Source organism: Corvus cornix, chromosome 8 (assembly GCF_000738735.6).
Source record: "Corvus cornix cornix isolate S_Up_H32 chromosome 8, ASM73873v5, whole genome shotgun sequence".
NCBI classification, from domain to species: domain Eukaryota; kingdom Metazoa; phylum Chordata; class Aves; order Passeriformes; family Corvidae; genus Corvus; species Corvus cornix.
Genome location: NC_046338.1, coordinates 27,675,609 through 27,693,931, shown reverse-complemented (window position 1 = coordinate 27,693,931; position 18,323 = coordinate 27,675,609). Strand labels below are relative to the sequence as shown.

At 43.9% G+C, this 18,323-nt stretch overlaps 1 protein-coding gene across 1 annotated transcript in view; it reads right to left on the bottom strand.

The window, feature by feature from the left end:
- Window positions 1–18,323, bottom strand: part of HMCN1 (hemicentin 1) — a 173,542-nt gene that overhangs the window by 107,866 nt on the left and 47,353 nt on the right. The window contains 6 exon segments of the mRNA XM_039555766.1: window positions 7,984–8,146; window positions 8,148–8,260; window positions 12,644–12,765; window positions 16,797–16,941; window positions 17,199–17,462; window positions 17,948–18,068. Coding sequence (XP_039411700.1) covers window positions 7,984–8,146; window positions 8,148–8,260; window positions 12,644–12,765; window positions 16,797–16,941; window positions 17,199–17,462; window positions 17,948–18,068 — 928 coding nt within the window.

The window sequence follows — 18,323 nt, the reverse complement described above, 5'->3', positions numbered from 1 at the left end:
CAGCAACAGAGCCAATTTTGACAAATACTAGACAATGAGCAACCTGGAAAGTGTCCCTGCCCATGGCAGGGGGCAGAACAAAATGAGCTTTAAGGTCCCTTCCAACACACACCACTCTGTGATTCTATGAAATTTATTCAGACCGCTGGACACTAAAGCCCGCAAACCTTCAGGTAGGTCAATTGTCAGAATGCAACCTGAGGGATAAGAATGAAAGTCACACTCTGTGTGCAGACAGATGTGGTGCAGTGTTAACAATTGTAAAGGATGTTATGGATTTTAGGGGTGTTTTCACTAGAAAAGTAAACGGTGAACTCAACAGAATCCATTCATTTTTAACTCAGAAAGGCTATGGACTCCCCATCCCTGGAAGTGTCCAAGGCCAGGTTGGATGGGGCTTGGAGTAACCTGGGATAGTGGAAGGTGTCCCTGTCCATAGCAGGGGGTGGGACAGGATGGGCTTTAAGGTGTCTCCAGCATAAACCACTCCATGATTCCATAATCCTTAGACAGATTCCCTCAATTAAAAATGACCACCAAAGCAGTTCACTTTGGCAAGAGACACTTTTTATGGTATGTATGACTTTTGTCTTACAGTGACAAGAAGATCCACACTCACGGATAAAGTTGAGACGTGAAACAAGCTGCTACAAAATGAGCACTAGCAATCTTCATCTTTGGAGCTTTGCCTTTTGCTCCCCACTCTCTGTATTGATACAAATTCCTCTGTGCCTACTCATTCCTGGAGAAACCACAGGACAAAAGCCTAAGCCCAGCTCTCCCATTCATGAGAGTCCAAGAGACTGAACACATGGAACGCAGAGGTACCTCACATCTCAGGCTGCTCTGCACAGCCCTTTTTTCTTGGCTCCGGTGGGAATTACCCCATCCCACTGGCCCAGGTGACACTGGACATGTTTCAGTGGCTGCTAACGAGCAGTGTAAGAGCCAGCACACAGCACCTACTTATGTGTGGTGTAACCCATCCAGGACAAGGTGAGGGTCATGCTACACAGCGTCCAGGTGAACAGCATCAGCCTTTCCAGTTCAGGGTGTCATATATGGGAACACAACACCACCACACAGCCCTTTCTGGAAGAATTAATACCATGCTCTTTTCCTTATCATTGCTGGGAGGACGATAACACTGTCCAAATCCTGTGTTGTAACACCATTTGATTAAAAAGCTGCTCAATAAAAACCACAGTGTTCTGGCCTGGAAAGAGAATCTCCCTGCAGAAGACTGTGCTGCTCCTAGGAGAGAGCCAAGGGAAATTCTCCCTTCTTGCAGGGCAGAGACAATGTGGGGTTCAGGCAGCAGGTTTCAAGCAAATGGCATTAAAACACAAATCTTGGAAAACAATCTTCTTCCCCATGATCTCAGCACAGAGAGGAGGATTAGTGACTGATAGAAGGTGAAATAATGAGTTATTAAATGGTTTTTCAAATGTTCAAACACCAAATTAAGACCACAGAAAAGGACAGCAGGAAATCTTTTCCCCTCTTACAGGGAAAGGTGTATCAGAAGCAGCGCAAGTTTGTGAAATACAGGTTGGCAAGTCTGTGGGCATTTTCAGCTGAGCCACTCTGCTGCCCCAACATGTCTGTGCCTCTGCAGATCCAGCCTCACTTGCTGATAGGGACTAATTGCACCACATTGCAGCTGCAAGGTAGGGAATCACAAACACTGTGACTATGGAAGGATCTGTTCCGCAGTACATCTTGCTCAACAGGAGACCGAGGCTCCAATGGAAAATATTAGTCCTGAAATGCAGTTGTACCATCAGAATACAAGTCCCGAACTTAGCTGCACCACATTTTGTGTTAGAGCTTTGTGACTAATTCACAGCTGGTACTGTCTCATGCAAACTTACCTGCATGCCACTATTAAGCACATAAACCCTCTACTTTGCAAAGAAATACAATGTTTGGAGGACTCTTTGCTGCACTGTGGCACCTGGGGAGCTCAGGGGAGCAGAAAGGTGATTGCCAGGATGGGAGGCCTCTGTTTTCCGGCATTAACTAAACATGTGAGCTTATAAGGGGTTTCTGGACCAGTAACAGTGTACGCTACACTGCCAAGGAAGGAAGAAACTCAGTAATGAACTGCAGCCACTTCGCACACAGTTGCAAAATCATAAACACAAATACAGATAATGCCTTATCATTTAATTTCTTAAATCTATGCCCATTAATCTTCCCCAAGGTCATTAGTTATTCACTTCTAAATTTAATAAAAACTGCAGGGTCCTGAAAAGTCCCTGGCTCAGCTGTTTTTATTTCGTTTGAAATCCTGCCAAGAGATGCTGGGGGTATTCTGCATGCTCTGGTCACAGAAAGCTCTCCTCTCCTGTTGGGATTAGGAAACTGGCTCTGATGGCAACTACACATCATGCTTTGGCAACACACCACCGTCCATGCCAGTATTTTGTACAATATTATCAGGTGAGCAGAAGATGAAAGAAATTTTAATTTGTGTTATATTTGTAATAAAATTATTAGAAAAAAGTCAATATACACAGCTGTAATAATCAAGATATTGACTAAAATCAGTGAGGCCCCATTTGCCACCAATTAATCATCTTGTTTTCTCGCCCAAACACCAGGAACCAGGCAGGCACGCAGAGGGGCTTTCTTGTATGTTAGGTTCATTTAATTTCCTTTGCCTTGTTCTCTGTATCTCAGAGGTGAAGATTCGTAGATGAAAGAAGAAGCACAAGCTCCTTACAGTGCCCATCTCATTCAAGGCTGCAGAATGAAACATGTTAAACAACACAGATTGTGTGTAAAGCTTCTCAAGAGACCCCACCTGCAGAGCTGCCTCCTGCTCTGGGCCTCCAACATCAGAAGGATGTGGAGCTGCTGGAGAGGGCCCAGATGAGGCCCCAGAGCTGCTCCCAGGGCTGGATCCCCTCTGCTCTGGAGCCAGGCAGGGAGAGCTGGGGATGTTCACCTGGACAAGAGAAGGGTCCAGGGAGACCTCACACCCCCTTCCAGAGCCTAAAGAGGCTCCCAGGAGAGCTGGAGTGGGACGTGGGACAAGGGCTTGGAGGGACAGGACAAGGGGCGTGGCTTCCCACTGCAAGAGGGCAGGGATGGATGGGATATTGGGAAGGAATTGTTCCCTGGGAGGGTGGGAAGGCCCTGGCACAGGTTGCCCAGAGAAGCTGTGGCTGCTCCTGGATCCCCAGAAGTGTCCAAAGCCAGGCTGGACAGGCTTGGAGCAACCTGGGATAGTGGAAGGTGTCCCTGCCCGTGGAATGAGATGGGCTTTATGGTCCATTCTAGGATTCGATGAATTAATACTCAATTCAATTTTATGCTTTTATTCACAAGCCAAATGAAAGAAGTGCAGAAGAAAAATTGCACAAACAGAAAAGCTGTGACAAAGGTTCCTGTTTAGACAGCAAGCTGAGACCAGAGCTGTACAGCATAAAGACAGATAAAAACATTCAAGAGGGATAAACAGAAAGAAGCCTTCAGCATCAATCAGCCAGTCACATTCATCTGTTCTTTTGGCATCAACTAAGTGAACCTAATTAAAAAGTAATATCATCTTCACACGTGATTTTGCCTTATTCACTTGCCAGTTGCCTTACTTAGCTACCAAATTCCCAGTGATCCCCTTCCCAATCCCCTCTCAACCCTGCCAAGGCGCAGGGTGTGCTGTCCTGCAGCATCCCCTGTCCTGGTACGCTGCAGAGGGGCACCCACATGCTGCAAGTAAAGAAACAGAATCACAGAATCCCAGAATGGTTTGGGTTGGAAGGGACCTTAAAGATCGTTTACTCTACCCCTTGCCATGTGCAGGCACACCTTCCACCAGACCAGGTTGCTCCAAGCCTCAGATAGCTCCAAAGAACAGCCTAGAAAGAAGCACAAAAGACCCTGAACTGCTTGTCATTCTTTAGCATAGACACCTTGCATTTAATTAACTTTAAATCTGAAGTAGCAACGGAAGCAATAATATTCAGTTTTATTCCCTTCCCCATTTTCTCAGTGTTTAAAGACTGCAGAGCAGTATAATCAGTTCCTCTCTGTCCATTATCACAGCGTGCATCCACAGATCTAAGCGAACAATATTCACACCATCAGTTAGAGAGAGATCTGAAAGACCAGGATATTTATTTCTGTATTGTATCTTTTCAGAGAAAAGAGCAGAAAAAATTCAGAATTATGCCAAGGAGGTAATTCATCCACCTGGGCAGTCTCTTCCCTGGAATTCTTCCAGATATTAGTACATTGATGCTGAAAGCCCCACTGTTTCTGAAAACAGACCTGGTTTCTGCTCCTGCCTGGGAGGTACCTGAGTATCAGCACTGCTTTGTCGAGCCAAGTCACACATGCTGTCTCCTGGGCTATTTTTTTATTTTCAAGTGTATTCAAGTTCTGGGCACTGGGAAGTGCCCCCAGCAGTCCCTCAGGTGAAAGCCCCCCCCCAGGCAGCACAGGGACCCACTTTCCCCCACTGCACACCTAAGGCAGCTGTTCAGAGAGCAGGACAGCACTACTGTCACCCCTTGGCTTGGCCAAACAGCACTTGCACAACTCTTACTACAGCAATGACAAGTCTTCAATGCCCAAAGGCAAACAGACACTTGATTCCTCACGTGGCCAGGTGGAACACATAATAAATCTGCTTATTTCCTGCAGGTGTGGCTGGACACTGCATTGTTTAACAGTGCTCCCTGCCAGCAAGTGCTGAGAATGTCTTTCAGCTGTGATGGTGATACCAGACAGGCACTTGAACATTTTTAAATAATAAGGTGAAGGAAACCCACCACATCCATGGTGTGGACAAAACAGTAACTACAGCAGGTATGACTTTATTCCATCTATACATTCAGCTAAAGAGATACACCTGAGCAGGTTGCTGACTTCACTGCCTCTTAACCCAATAATGGAATTCATCACGTGGCCAGATTAGTAACTCAAAACATCTCTACTAATCCCAACCTAAACACAAGCCACAGCTGGAAAGTCTCCCCCCGTTACACAGCTGTGTTGTAGAGGGAAAAGAAAGTTGCAATAATCAAGATAATCCCTTCCTTGTCTGCTCTTACACCAGAACACATGAAAAACCACGAGTACCATAAAACCACATTTAGCATCACCCAAATTTCTGGGGTTTAATGGTGTAGTTGAAATTCGTGGAGGGGAAGGAAACAAAAAAGAGCCACCGCAAATTGATCTCCTCAGCATGCACACTGTTTCAATTAAAAAAAAAAAAGCCCAAATTCCTACATTTCCCCCCCAAATCAATATTACTGATATATTTAAATGAAAACACCACAAACAAAACATCAAGCTACCACAATATGCCATATTAATTGAACCTAACAAATATGCAAATAGAAAACTCATATTCCACCTACAAGGCTGTAACAAAACCAGAAAGAAAAGGTTTCAATGTTCATGGAATTTCAGTCATCAGTGAGAAACATATCAAAAAATACATAGGATCACCAATGTTTCACACTCCTGGCCCATCTCCAGCCTCACACAGCTGCAATATACTCCTCTAGGCAGCTGAAAAAGCAAGGAATCCCCTCATAAATTCATTTATGTTTCCATAAAAGACCAATCTGATGGGATGAACTTGAGCAACTCACACTACATAGCCACTATTTCGCAACTCCAAATTGAGCACATACTTTGAGTTAGTCCTAGCACTCAATGAGCATCAATACTCCTTGGGATTTATCAAACAGTCTTGCAGGACCTTCCAGAGTGCTCTGGGCAGTACCCCTGCCCACAGAGAGGCCCAGGTTTCACACGGGGCCATGCCCCACCTGTGTCCCTGTCATGGGGAGCAGTGAGTGGCTGGGGACAGTGCGTTCTCCTGAGCACAGAGCACACGGCTGGGGCACAAAGTCAGCCCCACAAAGGTTCCAGGCTGTATTTGCACAGCTGCTGGCACAGGAGTCGCATGAATGTTCCCTTTCAGAAACAGCAGCATCAAACCCAACGCTTTCAAAACAAGGGTTTACTACAACCCACTTCAGCAGGGAAAGCAGATGCTGGGTTATTTTTAGAGCCACCAGCATTTGTTCTCTGCCTTAACTCCCCCCACCAAGAGAAAACGGGGATGAAAGCAGTGTTTATTCTCTTACAATCCAAAATTCAGAGATCTACATGGAGCTGGTCCAACAATAATAAAGGGCTTCAGGACAAATTTAACTTGACGTTCTGAATTACTTACAACTACACAAAGCACGGACTCATCTCCATCAATTAACAAGACTTCAAATTTCCCTCTTCAGCATGTTAATAATGACAAGCCCATAAAGCTTTAGCTCTTTCATCTGGCCACCCTTTACTCTTTGCTGTCAAATAAAAACTGTTTTTTGAAAACTACTCCAGGCCCTAACAAGCACTGCAAGTTGTACATGACAATCACACACTGAGTATTCCCAGAAATCTGATGGAAATCATTTTGTCTGGGTAAATTAAAATGATCACAAGTAACAGTGCTTGCAAACCCTTCAGATACCATTCAGCTCCTGCATGCAGCCATTGGGGAGGCTGGCAGTAGGTTACTTTTTCCAAACAAAAAGAGACAGGCACTACTGCAGAAAGCTGAAATCAGCTGCAGCTTAGTGTTTCCCACCTATTTATTCTGTTCTAAGCATCCTTCACAAGAAATAAAGAACACTCAAATCAGACTCTCAGCTAAGGCTGTCTGAACTGCCCAAGAGGGTTCTCTCAGACATGTTTGAAAGCTGTTAGCACTACCAGGACCAGCCAAAATGTAATTTCCAACTATTTTATATAATCACTCTACATATATAAGTGATTTGAAACTCAATATTCTGCTGTGGCAACAGTAAAACTTCTTTAGCTTTACTAGGTAAAAACCACCAGAAGCAATTTGGTCATTGTGTTAAAGCTCCCAGATGAGCTACAGACATTAGGGAAGAAAATCTAAATCCCGGGAAGAGATGAACAAGGGAGAGAGGCACTTCTCTTGATGCCCTTGACATGCTTGAATGAGTGTCTTGATGGAAAAATTCTGTACAATTCAAAACTAGGTTTTCCAAATGCATGGTGGTTGAGGCTTTTTCATTACTTCTTTCCTTTCAGCTTTGTTAAAAATTTAAGTTGGAGAAATCTAAGTTAATTAGAAATCAAGTTATAACTCTGCTGCAGCAATCTAAAGGTAATTCAAACAGATTTTGAAAAACCACTTCCTTCTGCTGTATTTTGTACTAGGTCCTAAACAACTGCTTCCACACCTATGTGTTCCACCTTGGTAACCAATACAGGCAAAACTACATCCCATTAATAAGCATTATAACTCCACTTTCAACCTCTGTTTTGGAGCACTTTAGGTCAAGCTTATTCCATTCAGTATCTCTTTTTCCCATAATTCTAAGTTTTTGATCAACTAACTAAAGTACTAGAATTAGAGCAGCAAAGTTGCTGAATTAATGAAGGTACCCCCTCTGCACAGAACATAACCCAGCAGCATCACGAGCAGAAATCTGTTGGAATCACCTACAAGTGACAGAATAATTTTCTTTCTACAGGTTTTTTGAGTTCTCTCTCTCCTCACCCATAGACAGGCAGCAAAGACCCAAGGTTCAAACCTACATACAATCAAGGCAAATAGGAAAAAAAAATCCTGCAGCACTTCAAAATTTTGAAAGTATTTGCTCCAATACCAATTACTGCATTTATACTTTTTTTTTTTTTCATTTGTTCCTGGTATGCAGCAACAGCCCAGACCTAGATTTGTTTGGTCTCACTCCTGCTGTCTTTTTTAGTCCTGACTGATTTTTCATGAAATCACACAACGGTTTTGGTTGGAACAGACACTAAAGCCCCTCTCGTTCCACCCCCTGCCATGGGCTGGGACACCTTCCACTGTCCCAGGTTGCTCCAAACCCCGTCCAGGCTTGGACACTTTCAGGCATGGGCCTGTCCAAGGTCGTGGGCAGCCTGTTCCCAACACGAGCCGCGGGCAGGGTGTCCGGTCGTTACCTTGCACAGTGAGGAAGACAGAAGCCGTGGCAGATCCACCCTCGTTGGCGGCGGTGCAGATGTAGCTGCCCGCGTCCGACAGCCGGGCTGGCCTCACCTCCAGGGACAGGTTGGCCAGGAGCCGGAGCCGCAGCGGGTCCTGCAGGCGCGCGTCGTGCCCGTTGCCGCTGCCAGGACAGGTTGTAGCGCCCCGTGCTCAGCACCAGGCAGCTCAGCACCGCCCCGGCCCCGGGCACCGCTGTCACGTTAGCGGGCACCTGCAGCACGGGCGGGGGCTCTGCGGCAGCCGAGAACAAAGGCGTCAGACACACATTTGGCAACCTTGCAGCATCTGTGCATTCCTGATAAACAACGTTAGGCACACTACAGAACAACAACATTGGCAATACTTTAATATTTAATTATTTATCTAACAGTTTAGGGGTTAAATATTAAATTTAATGAATTGAGTTATTTAATAATTCAGGTTTAATATTTGGTTTCATTTCCCTTTCTGAAGCCATAAACAGAACCCAGGGCAGCAGCCTCATTCTCTGATGCTGACCTACCTGCCAGGAGCTGATATCAAATGGACACACCTGGTCTAGATCCAAACTACCACATCCTGTAGGATGAAAAATCACACCCTGTATGAAAAGGGGCAGCTCTGTGTTCTTTGAGCACAGCCAACAAGGGATCAGTGTCACAGACCTCTGAGCCTGATCTCTGCCCCAGGTGTGACTCCACCTGGTGGCATCTGAGCTATGCACTGGATTTTGACAGGTTGTATATGGAAAAAACATGTTCGTAGGAATTTCTTCTAGCAGCAACAATGGAACCAAGTTAACACCATTAGTGAGTTCTTTTCATGATGGATTCTGAAAGAAAATGTGGAAGGAGAAAGCACCTGTGCTCTTATTTAAGGACCTCATGAAACAGGATAAGAAAAGGGGAGGTAATAAACACAGTATGCAAACAGCCCTGGCAGACAGACAGCAGACACAATGCCAACAGCCACTCCTCCTCATGCTGACTGAAGGGCACCAAAAGTTACCAGCACCACTGCACAGAGGGGCTAACCTGGACTGTGCAGCTGGTAAGGACACAAACCTTGGTGGGGGTGAGGGGCAGCTGGCAAACTCATGAAGGAATATGCAGGGAAGTGAATCAGAGAGGAGACAAGAGAGGAATAGGCAGGAAGGGGCATAAAAGGGGCCTGTCCCCTGTAAAGCATCACCAATCAAGTGCCTTGTCTGCCTCAGTCCCGGCCCGATCAGCAGAGTTTGTCCTCTCTCATTAGTAAATCCCTTCTTTAAGTCTTTCTGGATAACCTCAGCCCCTGTCCCTTCTCTGTATCCCTGCAAATACTAAGTGCCAGCTACTGGGGGACTGGTGGGAGAGGACTGGGTGCCAGCTGCTGGAGTCAGACCAGGGGTTTGGGAACCCCAGGCCAGTAGCCCCAGCTGCTGGGGGGCCTGGGGTCCCAGCCCTGGAGCCCACAGCGACCTCGGGCACTCCTGCGCTACTGCACACCAGGTGTCCCTGGGTACATGGGATGAGCTCTGGCAGCCAGGCAGGAGGAACTCCTAGGCTGGAGCTGCTCCAGACAGCAGCTATGTACAACATCCTTCAATTCTCACTTCCACTCAAATCTCTGGGAATTTCATTATCTTTTCCTATACATATTTTATGTTGTAACTCCCAGTATCTGTTGTTATCTGCTTTCCACCCGACCCATCTGTACACTTCTACCATGCTCCCAGAAGAAAGCAGATGCAGTAATTTTCTACTGAAATTAAACTTTGAAACAGATGCTTAAAATAGCAGCAATCATCCTGCTCCTCCTTGGGATATTACAGATCAAGGAGGCAACATTTCAAGAAAGAAAATAAATTATGTATGACTTTATGCATTCCTATTAAAAATATCATACATATTCCATTTGGTTTTCCCCAGACTGGTTCTTGAACAAAGAAATTCCATAATACTTTGAGAAGGATGATTGTGCAGAAATGAGACAGCTGTAAGAGCAAGACCAAATCTTCATCAGTACACACTAAAACACAGCTATCCTAAGAAAAGCAAGGATAACAGTGAATAGAAAAATCTGTATTTATTAAGGGTTAAAGTTACTCCTAAGCTCAGAACCAGCCATAAATCCTCCTCCCCAAGGTCTCCTGGGAGGTCTCAGATGAGGTTCACAAGCTCCATGCTGGATCCCTGCACAGCACTGTGTGCTGGGTGTGCAGCTCTGCCTCCCTGCAAACACAGTCCCAACAGCAATCGCCCCCATTGCCAAATCCACGGACTTTAACCCATGCAGAGGAGTCAGGGAAAGCTACACTTGCTTACTGAATGGAGTTTCTCCCCTGTACTTTTAGGTTTGGGGTGTTTGGGAGAAACAACAAATATTCTAATGCTTTCCACAGGCTTATCACCAAATATGTTACCTAAACTCAGGAAAGACAGAGATGAGGCCAGTACAGGACCGGAATCCCCATCTTTTGACTGCCAGTCTAGTGGGACAACACAAGTTTTGGACTACCCCAGCCTCTGCCCATAGCAGTGTTCACACTCAGCCATCTCCCAGCACTTTACTGGCCCTTCAGTTAGGGTGCTGCACAAGCTAACGATCCATTTGACATTTTAAAGATTTAATAGGAATAAAACAAAGACAAACTCAAGTGTTTGCTTTCTGTGAAATCAGAAAATGTTGGCACAGCTCCAACATCTTTCACACAGCAGTTGCCAGAATGGATTATCTGTGATATACTGTCTGTCAGCTGGGTAAACCAAGAACACTTGAAAAGATTGTTTACTTTGCTTCAAGAAGAAATTTCAAGTAATTTTCTTGCAAATATTTGTACACAAGGATTTCAAAGCATCTCCTTCCCATTAATCCTCTGCAGGGCTCTGAACAGAACAAATTGTCATGTTTACACAGTGACTCAGTCCAAGGCCATCTCTCATGCTCTGTAAGTGAGAGGATATGGGAGTTTTCCCCCTTATTACTCTTGACTTTCAAGTGCTACCAACATCGCAAGAGAAAGGTCAGGATTCTCTTTCAGGTGTCTCTTTGGTGAGGAGAATGGTTGCAACTTCCAGACTGAGAATCTTTATGCCCACAACTGCTTGCCCTCCAAGCCATGGTTTGGAACAAGCATCTGGGAATATCCTTTCTGCTTAAAAGATTTTTGTGGCCAAAATATAAATCAGTGCTCTAGAACCAGGACTTGGGTAAACCCAGATGCTACTGTTCAGTTCTACTCACTACTTTGTGTGAATAAAAGGATGTTGCTCTCCTCAAATTCACCCCTTGGTCCAAGAGGGCTCTTTCTCTACAAACTTTGCCTTGCATAAAATCAATGATCTCACACTGGTTTCTTTGAATTTGCTCATAGTGCAATGAAAGGAACATCTTTGCCTGGAAAAGGGAAGGTGAAGGATTATTGAGCCACTCTCTTCAGCTACTGAGAGGGCTGTTTTAGGGAATACACAATTAGAGTCTTCTCAGGGCACGGGAGAGGAAAGGAAAAAAAAAAAAGGATGAGAGTCTTGGTTCATAACATGCAGCAGGGGAAATTCTGACCAGACATACAAAATATTTTCCTAGTGGGGGTAGTTAAGCACTGAAGGCTGCCCATGAACTTGTGAAATCTCCACCCTTGGGGACATTCAAAAATTGATTGGACAAGCTCCTGAAAAACATAATCAAGCTTGGAAGCTAATTCTCTTTGAGCTGTGAGTTGGACTAGATGACTTCCAAAGGTCCTTCCAGCCCAAATTGTTTTGTGATTCTGTGATTCATAATCCAGGTTAATTTACCTGGAGTAGCTACTGCAGGAGATAAGAGGCAAGACAACTTCAATTTCAAGCCCTTACATGAAACCCTGAGTTGAAAATGTTTTGAGTTCTCCCATCCTTCCTGTCACAGAAAATTAACTGCTCCAGTGTTTCTCCAGCTCACCAGCAACAGCTTTCACTTGCTCTGAGACTCGTATCTGATCAACACCAACACAAGGCTGTACAGAATGGATCTTTGTTACAAACCAGAAATTATTTTTCCCCTCCCACTCTGGTTGCATTGCAACTATGAAAAATTAAGTGACAAAACTTGCTGTAGTATGGGCAGGGGTTTCATCCACCCACCCACAGACAGAAATAAGCCTACTGTTTACTCAAAATTATCTTTGTGATTAGCCCTATTTTTACCTCATTCATTTTACTTCCTCACCTTTGTCACTACTTTTAAGAAATTCAAGGTAAGAGATGAGATTTCTAACAATTTACTGAGTTTTGTATTGTAAAAAAGCAGAAATTTGAGTACCATTTTTGTACTTCCTTGTCCATCTGATAACACATACATGCAATCAAGCCAACATATAATTGCTACCAACTGAAATAAAAATGAGAACAATTGAAATCTGAGATTTACGTTTCGGATTCTACAGGTCAGACCTATTCTGCACGTCCAACTGATAGCAGGAACTAAAACCAAACCAACACTGATATTTAAAACAGGTTTGTTGAATAAACCTCAGCTCACTTGTGGACATGAGTGAGGAAAAAACACAGTAATTAAAAATACACTTAAAAGTGGGAAGGTATTTTATTGGCCCCAAGTGCTGTCTCAAGTGTTTGAGCCCAAGTAATTCGCCCCAGAAGGGCGGCTGGGACCCACCTGACACATCAAGGAATGTCTGCGCGCGTCCCGTCCCCGCGGTGCTGGTGGCCACGCACTCGTAAAAGCCCTCGTCGGACACGGACACCTGGGCAATGTCCCAGCTCATGCTGGATGATTCTCTGCAGGAGAAAAGGGCACTCATTGAATCCCTCAAGGCACCAAGAGCTACACCTGCTTCGTTTCCTGACTGCAGACACAGGAGAGTATCACAATCATTAAGAGGCAAGACAAACCCTCTGCTGAATCAAACTGCATGTCACTTTATGGATGATACTTTCTCATAAGATTTTGCAGAATGTCCCACTTGCACATCATAAAATAAACCTTTAACAAGCCAACAGTTGTCACACAATACCCAAAGGCAGTGTATTTGCTGTCATTCCCTCAGCTGCTTGTGCTCTGTTGTATTTACCACCTGGGAAGACACATTCCTTGAAACCAGCAAGTTTCTGTGCAGAGCCAATATGTGGTACCAAACCCATGGCTCTTAGCAGCAAAGGCAACAAGGGCTCGTCCTCCCACCTGAACTTCCCAAACTCACAGGAATCCGGAGAACCACCACAGGTTTTCTCTAGATCCCAGCAAGGCCAAGGCTGCTGGGCAGTGACACCATGTTAGTATCACACACAATGTGAAAGCAAGAAGGAAATAAAAGTGTAGCTACATAGGCTGGTTACGCGTGCTTCAAAACAAACATTCTCAGTTTCTCGTGATTCAAAACCACATTTTATAAATTCCTGGTGCTACAGACACACAGAGGACAACATAAATGAGCAAACCAGTGGTTCTGCAGTGTCCCAGTGCTCCCCATGGCCTGTTGCTATGGCACATAAACAAAACTGATAAGCACCAAAATATCTGTGAGAGCTTTGGCAAGTCATTGCCACATTACAGGAAAACACTACATTAATGACCCCTTTGTTTGTCTGAATAGATTGATTTATCAGCCCTTAAAGGATACAGAAGGAAAAAGAGACTTGGAATATGCATGGCAGTTCAATGCTGTAGCACCCATGAGACAGACAATCCAACCCCACAACAAATGAAAACAGTGTACGGTGACCTTAAATGGCTTCCTACTTGTTCCCTCTTACTTCATACTTACTCTAGATAACCTAGTATCTCATGCATCAAATCTATAACACTTCCCAGTGCAATGCTGGCACACGAACATGGCAGCAACTGCCAGCACTAAAGAATAAGTGGTGTTTCTTCCAAACGACGAGTGAGAAACTCCTCTATTGATGAGATTGACAGCCAGACTGACAGTCTCACAGAGTCAGACCTGAAACCAGTCAGAATTTACCCGTGAGAATATTACAGTGAAATTCTGCAGCTTCAGTAAAACCCACAGAGAAGGACAAGAAAGTAATCAATGAGAAAAGATGTTCTGGACACGAGGGGAGGATGTTCTTGTTATGGGACATTGAGAGTGTACAAGGAAGAGCTCGTGGATAATATGTAGCAACTATACTTTTGCTTGTATAGCTGATTGTTTACTGCCTGAATGGTCACTGTTTGTTAGACAGCCTTGTCATTGTTAGCTAAGCAGCCAATCTTAAATTAGGCCACAGGCACTGTGAAGAGGTATAAGAATAGCAGTAGAGAAAATAAAGAATCTTTCTACCTTTCGACTATGGATTATGACTAGTGTGGCTTTTATGTCTGCCCTGAAACAGCCACACTATTTCATGGAAAGTATGTTAAAACTGAGGTTAGGGAATCCTGTTCTGCTTCCTTCTTGACTCGTGCTATACACCAAATGTCAAACATGGAAGCCTTGAGAACAGAAGCACAAAGGGAAACATGTCCAGGGGTGGAACAGCTCGGAAAACAAAGACCTGTGGTGGGCTATCAAAAAAAAAATTTAAAAATCAAACCTACACTGGCAGCAAGGACTAACACACAGCTTGGGGCATCTGCTGCACATGTGGGCACTGCGTAAGGAGGTGTAACTGCACACAAGTCACAGCACGTGTCATGGGATAACTCAGCACCTTCCAGCACCACCATTACCTACCAAATTCATTCTACTGCACATGCAATCTGCTGATTGGGCTCTTTGTCTGGGCACCTGGGGAACTACAATCATTGAAACTCCAAAGCCCAGATGACCCCCTAGTTCTCAGTCACTGCAGACCTCACGGTGGTGCTCGGGTTGTATCTGACCTCACCTCCTGGACACTCCCCACCACCCCGCTCAAGAACCAGCTGGGAACTCACCAGCACCTCACTGTGGCTCACAGGGAGAAATGAAACCTATAACTTCCTTTTTAGCACATGGTTTGGAGGGATATATTCTGCATGGTTTACTGGACTTGAATACCAACCACAAACATCAGTGGATTATGAATGATTTTTTAAATTATCATGATTGTTATTCTGATTAACTACAGGAATTGCCTTTCTTGTCAGAATTTCATGTCTTATTTTTGCTAATTCTAATCCCTGCAGGACTGGTGGGATCAGCTATTTATAGCACAGAATGGATTGTAAAGACACTTTAGTGTTCCATTCCCACTGATTCCCCACTGGAATGAGGTGCTCAACTACTTCTCTTGTCCTGCTGTATCAGACTGGTCAAAAATGCACTGGGATATTAAGCAAAATCCAAATTTTCTTACTACACTACTATAGGATGCAGAAAGGTAGGAAAAAAGCTGTTACCATTCTACAAAAATTTCTTTTTCCTAACACGTTACTCTTTTAAAATTAGGAATTACTATTGCAGCTGATAGTACCTCTGGAACCAAAGTAAAAACAATATTTGAATTTCAAAGTCTCTTCTCCTCAGGAACCCCGAACCTGTAGTATTCTAAGGGTATTTTCACATAGACAACTGTCACAATAGAAATATGATATTCAACTCGTAAACCATTTAGGTTTTGAAATAAATATTAAAACAGTTGAGTAAAGACATCTCAACACCAAAACAAAACTCATTCAATGCAGAGGAATACTAGAGCTCAAACCTGCACTGAACTACTAAGCTGGACAAACCCTGCCTGGAACTTCACTACAAATAAGAGGCAAACAAGCCAAGCTGAATTAGATCCTATTTAACTGTGACCAACAATATCTGGCTTGAGACATGTTTTGTTAAATTAACTTGGATGATGAGTTCATTCATCTGCTCTGTAACAGGAAAAAGAAAAATGCAGCCGAATCAGCGGTGCTGGATGTGTGAAGAAAAAGGAGAAGCGTGGGGTTTGATACCTAAGGGATGGAAAACATTACACAGCAGCCCAAGTAGGTGCTGTGCTGGGGCTGACAATGTCTCAGCGGCACCTCATTAAAAACCAAACCACACCAAAGCTGCAGCACTTCACACTGCCAGCAGTGCACAAGGGAGCCGCAGGATGCAGTCACTTGGGTATGTTGTACCTGCTGGGGAATGCAGAGTTCAGTCTTCAGTCTGCTCCTGAGGTGCTTTGGGCTGCACAGGAGGCTGCTGACACTGTTTACTAGTATACACTTCCCTTTTGATTTTGACAAACAGAATTAAAAGGGGCACTTTATGAGTATTTTAACTAATTTACCTTTTTTCAAATTATTCTTCTCTCACCCTACACAGAAAGGGCACACAATTCTTTTTCTATACAGAAATGTGAAGAGCCTTCTGGTATATCCCACATAAATTTTCCTATTTTGAGAGATTTTCTGAAGATGAAAGTTTCTAGGGCAGGTCATAGGACATACTTCTAGGGCATCCAGGAAAGGCATTAAAAATCAAACAAATTAATGTATGCCCCATCCTCTATGTATCCGTGGGGCCAGAGTGAGGGGTGCATTTCATAAACAAAGCTAGTTACCAATTTTGCGTAATTTTTAACAACATAAATTAAAACCATTTGCCTTCTAGGCTTTTAGTTTATCATAATTTCAGAGTACACAGCTGAGGGGAATTTTGGCCAGAACCTTATAAATACCATCACATGTACAGAGTGTACACCCTCCTCAATATATCATATAGATATATCTATATATGTTATCAATATCTCCATAAAATACAGCCTCTCTTATGAATAGCACCAAAAGTAACAGACTGGAAGTAGCAGGATGTAGGCAGCACATAGCAGTAAATAATAACAGAAATCATGAGCTATAAACAGGAAATAAAGCACCATTGTGAAAAAAGGTCACTACTTACTTGAAGAACTGATCTACTCCCAGTTTTACGCCATCTTTAGTAAAACGCTGAGTAAAAGGTATAAGGCTTTCAACATGGCAAGGAACAGAGCCTGGCTGTAAATAATATCCTGGAGTCTTCATGGGCATTGTAACTTTGGGGGCATCTGAAGAAAGGAAACATTCCCCAGAAAGTATATTAACAGCTACTAACACACATCTTATCCTTTCCTTTTATTAAAAGGAAGCTAAATTACTGATAAAGCTCCACTTAGTAGGTATTGACCATCATGAACTAGAGACAGAACTTTGGAAGGAAACAGCACAGGAAGTACTTGCATAAGTTACAAAAGCATACAAGATCTCAATTTTAATTGATTCAGATGAGACAAATGCACAGTCAATTCAAGTTAAAGTCTCTTACCAGGAATAATACTGGAAAACGAAACACTTGAAACTCTCTGAAAAAGATAACCATCCTTGTCATAGCCTGTTATTTTAACAAAAAAAGCTTCATCTGGTGGAATGAAGTCAGAAATATTCCATAGTCCATAGGGCTTTCTATCAGGATAGTATTTCACAGGCAAGGTCTTAAGGAGTTCCCCTGTAATACTCAGAAGTTCCAGTCGGTCTACTCTAGCTGGAAGCAGGATCCCTGTGGTATTCAGCAGCACAAAGGTAGGAATCCCTAGAAAAACAAAACCACACTATTTTAAGTGCTAAAGAAAACAGATAATTAAAACATGAAAGATTAAATTCCATCTGCATGGCTCACTACCCCATGAATACAGCATTCAGCTCCAGCCCTTACCTACTGAGTAGGGAAAGGCTAAATTGTGCTGAGCTGTGTTCTGCTTATTAGCTGTGAGTAGACCCAGCTGGGGAGAGTTTAAATTACTGATTTCCAAAAGGTGTTTCTGAAATAGCAGCTTCCTTATTAACTCCTCACCATGCCCCAGGGCTAAGGCCTTTTTCTGATGCTCCAAAAATAACAGAAACAGCACTGCAATTTTGAAGCATAGTTAAAAATATTTATATTTATGTCACACAGATACAAAGCCCCCCCAGGAACCAACCCACAGCATCCCCAGAGTTACCACAAAGCTCATCATAGAGCTCTACTCAATTTTGGAGGCTAGAAGCTATTTAACATGGACTAAAGTGGAAACAAACCTTGCACTGGCCTGCTGGATGCTTTTTTAAAGTCTAAGGTGGGCTTCCTGGAGAAGCCAGCTCGGAAGTCGATGGTGCTGAGCCCCGTGATGCGCACAGAGTGCCTCCCGCTGCTCGAGGTCTGCAAAACAGCCAGCACATGGAATCAGCAGTGCAGGGACCGCACAGAGTGTGAGCCAGCCACTGAGCTCAGGGACAGACTCCAGCATGGCTAACAGCAGCACACAGAAGAGCCTCATGGCTAAAGTTCTAAGGAAAAGCACCTTGAGTAAAGCTTTGCTTACACGTCCTGGGCCCTAAAATTGTCGTGTCAGCAAAGAGAGCCAGTTTGTCCTGGAAGTAAATCACAACACCAACAAATCAACAACTCCTTGCC